This window comes from Austrofundulus limnaeus, unplaced genomic scaffold (genome assembly GCF_001266775.1).
Source record: "Austrofundulus limnaeus strain Quisiro unplaced genomic scaffold, Austrofundulus_limnaeus-1.0 Scaffold973, whole genome shotgun sequence".
In the NCBI taxonomy this organism is placed as follows: Eukaryota; Metazoa; Chordata; class Actinopteri; order Cyprinodontiformes; family Rivulidae; genus Austrofundulus; species Austrofundulus limnaeus.
The window spans coordinates 38814-41977 of NW_013953375.1; the positions used below are offsets into that span (position 1 = coordinate 38814).

Genomic DNA, 3164 nt, shown 5'->3' on the forward strand with positions numbered 1-3164 from the left:
TTAGACTTTAGCTAGTTGAAAAATGATGACTTCAGTTAGTAATAAAGTATATTTATTATTTCTCCTTACAGTCATAAAAAATAAGAATAATAAATATTTACCAGTCACTTAGAAAATGTTCTCTGTAAACCTGTTATAGGATGAAACTAGCAGGTTCCTCTAACAAGAACCTAAAAATACTATAATATTATTTTACACTCTGTGGGTCTAAATATTAATCAGAGGACAAAGTAATATTTAATAGTTTAATTGTAGCACGATTCAACAGTGCTAAACTCTGTATATATGCTCCACAAGCTAATATCTGCTAACCAGTTCAATTAATAACAGTGATAACATGGACTTTATAAGATTGTTTTAATTTTAAACTGTTACATTATGTTCTGCTCAGATCACATTGAGCTAAATAAGATCAAATCTGCTGACTTGTGATGTAAAATGAGACGTTTCCCGTTTATCTACTGTTAATAAATCCATAACACAAACAGCTTTTCTGACATTATTTAAAACATTAAATAGATTGTAGGAAAAATGTGAGTTGTTCAAAATGTCCGAATCCAACAATTTCTTCTTAAAACTTTATTTTCAATCTTCTGACTCCAATCAAGTTCACAGCACTCAGTACACAGGCCTCAGTAAGACCTTGAGCTAAATTAAAACAAAACACAGCTGCTCTGCTCTGAAGAGACTCTCCAAACACTGAGAATTTCTACTACTATCATGATGAATTGATCTTATAATGTACATCTCTTGGAGGTGTTACGTTTTACATCAGACGTCAGAACGTAACTCATTTTGTTTAGACTAAAGAAAGAACACATGATAAGACACACTAACTCTACCTTACAGGCTGAAATGATCAGAAAGTATAAAATACAATCCTGCACCTAGCATTCAATTAATCAGTTACAAAATTTCCTTCAAGATTATATAAACTGTAAAATAATAATAGTTTTTATGATTTCTACATCAGTCCGTTTTTTTCTGCTCTGATGTCAACATGTACAGTAATGGTAAATCCAGACTGTTCTGCGTTAGCTGTTAGCTTCACCAGCCGATCACACGGTCACCTGGTTTCTGAGCACTCCAGCTGTTCTATATAAACTCCTTGGTTCAAACTTATATCCAAGATTTTGTGTTTATTTCACTCCAGAAGAGGACCTTCTCCAGAGGTCAGCTTCCCTGGACTCTGAGGGATCTGGGACAAATTAATCCCAAATTAAGCTAATGCCAATGGTAATTTTACAAAGGGCTCTAATCCAGCCAAGTTCAAACATATAGAGTTGAAAATGTACAGTAGTATCAAAGAACAATAACTCCTAATTCTGTCATGAATCATCTTTTTACTTGAAGAAGGCAGCTCGGGACATTCTCTGTTAGAACTCAGCTTTATTCAACACACGTGCCTGGACGTACAGCGCATGCTCATGAATACAGTGCACTACGGAAGCCTATTTATCACCACATCTCCCCCCTCTAGCAGAGAAACACACATGCTTAAAATAAAATGATGGCTTTACACAAATGCTTAACCTGTGAGAAAACAGGTAATAATAATCTTGCATAATCCCCCCACCCCAATTAAGCAATAGTACAACTGACACAGAACAAATATCAAACGCAGGAGTTAGAAGAGGGTCTTTTTCTGCTCTACTTCAGCTCTCCGCAGTCTTCAATGACCACCTTGGCTTTAGGAGAGCCGCTCTTTGTGCCGTGTTTCTCCATCGCTTTGACCACGTCTATTCCCTCCACGACGCTGCCGAACACCACGTGCTTCCCGTTCAGCCTGCCGAGCAGAGCGGCCCGTCAGTGTGTGCAGCAGCACCTGTGTGAAGCTGAGCGACAGGTGACTCACCAGTCAGTGGAGGCCGTGCAGATGAAGAACTGGGACCCATTGGTGTTGCGTCCGGCGTTGGCCATGGACAGAGTTCCCATTCCTTTGTGCTTCAACTGGAAGTTCTCATCAGGGAACGTCTCTCCGTAGATGGATCGACCCCCGGTTCCATCGTGGTTGGTAAAGTCTCCACCCTGAGCAAAGGTAATAAATACAAATAAAAACAGACCAGTTGATCTTGATGTCTACAGAACCTGTCCAGTGCCATTGGATAAAAAAAATAAATAATGCATGGACAGACATTACCATCTCATGGTCACGAGACAAATGATGCATGGCCATGGGCAGCCGTGTCTCTTTGTCAGAGATACAGACAGATTATATATGAATACACTGTTTTTGTGTTTAACTGTTCAAAGGCACACTACCACTACCATCACTACTGTGTATGTTTACTTTAAAAAGTTCATCTTTCATAGTACTTGTATTTATGAGAGGACATTAAACGTTGTAGGCGTGTGTCAGGAAATGTTTTTTTAAACTGTGTTCCTGAACGCAACATAACTTTGACTCCTTCCACAACAAAGGCATAGGGTAAGAGAAGAGTCTTTTATGAAATTCAAAAAATAAATAAAATAAACTAATCAAAAAATATAAGTAGGTCCTCTGGATGGGTTCTTCTTTAGTGAAACGTTTCGTCTCTCCTCCAAGAGACTTCTTCAGTCTGATGAGTTTCAGATGAAACTCAGTCTTCTAAACACCGCGTCCACCTGGACAAACAGGTTAGTCACATGCAAAAGAGGACCATCGACTAACAATAGGCTTGATTGGCTCTAGGGTCACGTGCCCCATCACATGAACCGTGTCATGTTATGGGAATGTAGTGAATGCAAGCGGGGGTTCAACATCCCCTTGTTTTTGCCTTTTTTTCCCTCTTTGTGTTGGTATCATTGGGGCCCTGATTCACACCTTTTGCTCACAGGGGGCGGAGTCATACTTGCAATAACAGCGTTGTAGGAGGAAGACAACTGGACACGAAGGCCTCCACCTCTGTTTAATGGTGGATGGATTTTTTTCATAATGATGGCTTCTTTTACTCCTCTCTCAAACTAACGTTCCTCTCTATGAAGGATGAAAACATCTTCAACCCTGAAGGAGTGACCGGTGGCCTGTAGATGAGTGTAAACTGCAGAGTCCAGGGGTCGGATTTATAAAACTGGCGTACGCACAATTTGAGCCCAGAAACTTGCATACGCCACTTTTTACGCCAAGGTTGTGGTTTATAAAATCCAAACTTGACGTGAAAATGTGCGGTGCCTCACGCCAGCTC

General features: G+C 39.9%; 1 protein-coding gene across 1 annotated transcript in view; it reads right to left on the reverse strand.

Annotated features, from left to right (window-relative positions):
- Positions 1-1369: 1369 nt before the first annotated feature.
- The window catches only part of LOC106533566 (peptidyl-prolyl cis-trans isomerase), a gene marked incomplete in the record, with an annotated part of 12051 nt that continues 10256 nt past the window's right edge, over positions 1370-3164 (reverse strand). The window contains 2 exon segments of the mRNA XM_014029920.1: positions 1370-1786; positions 1856-2028. Of these exon segments, the coding sequence (XP_013885374.1) occupies positions 1651-1786; positions 1856-2028 (309 nt within the window).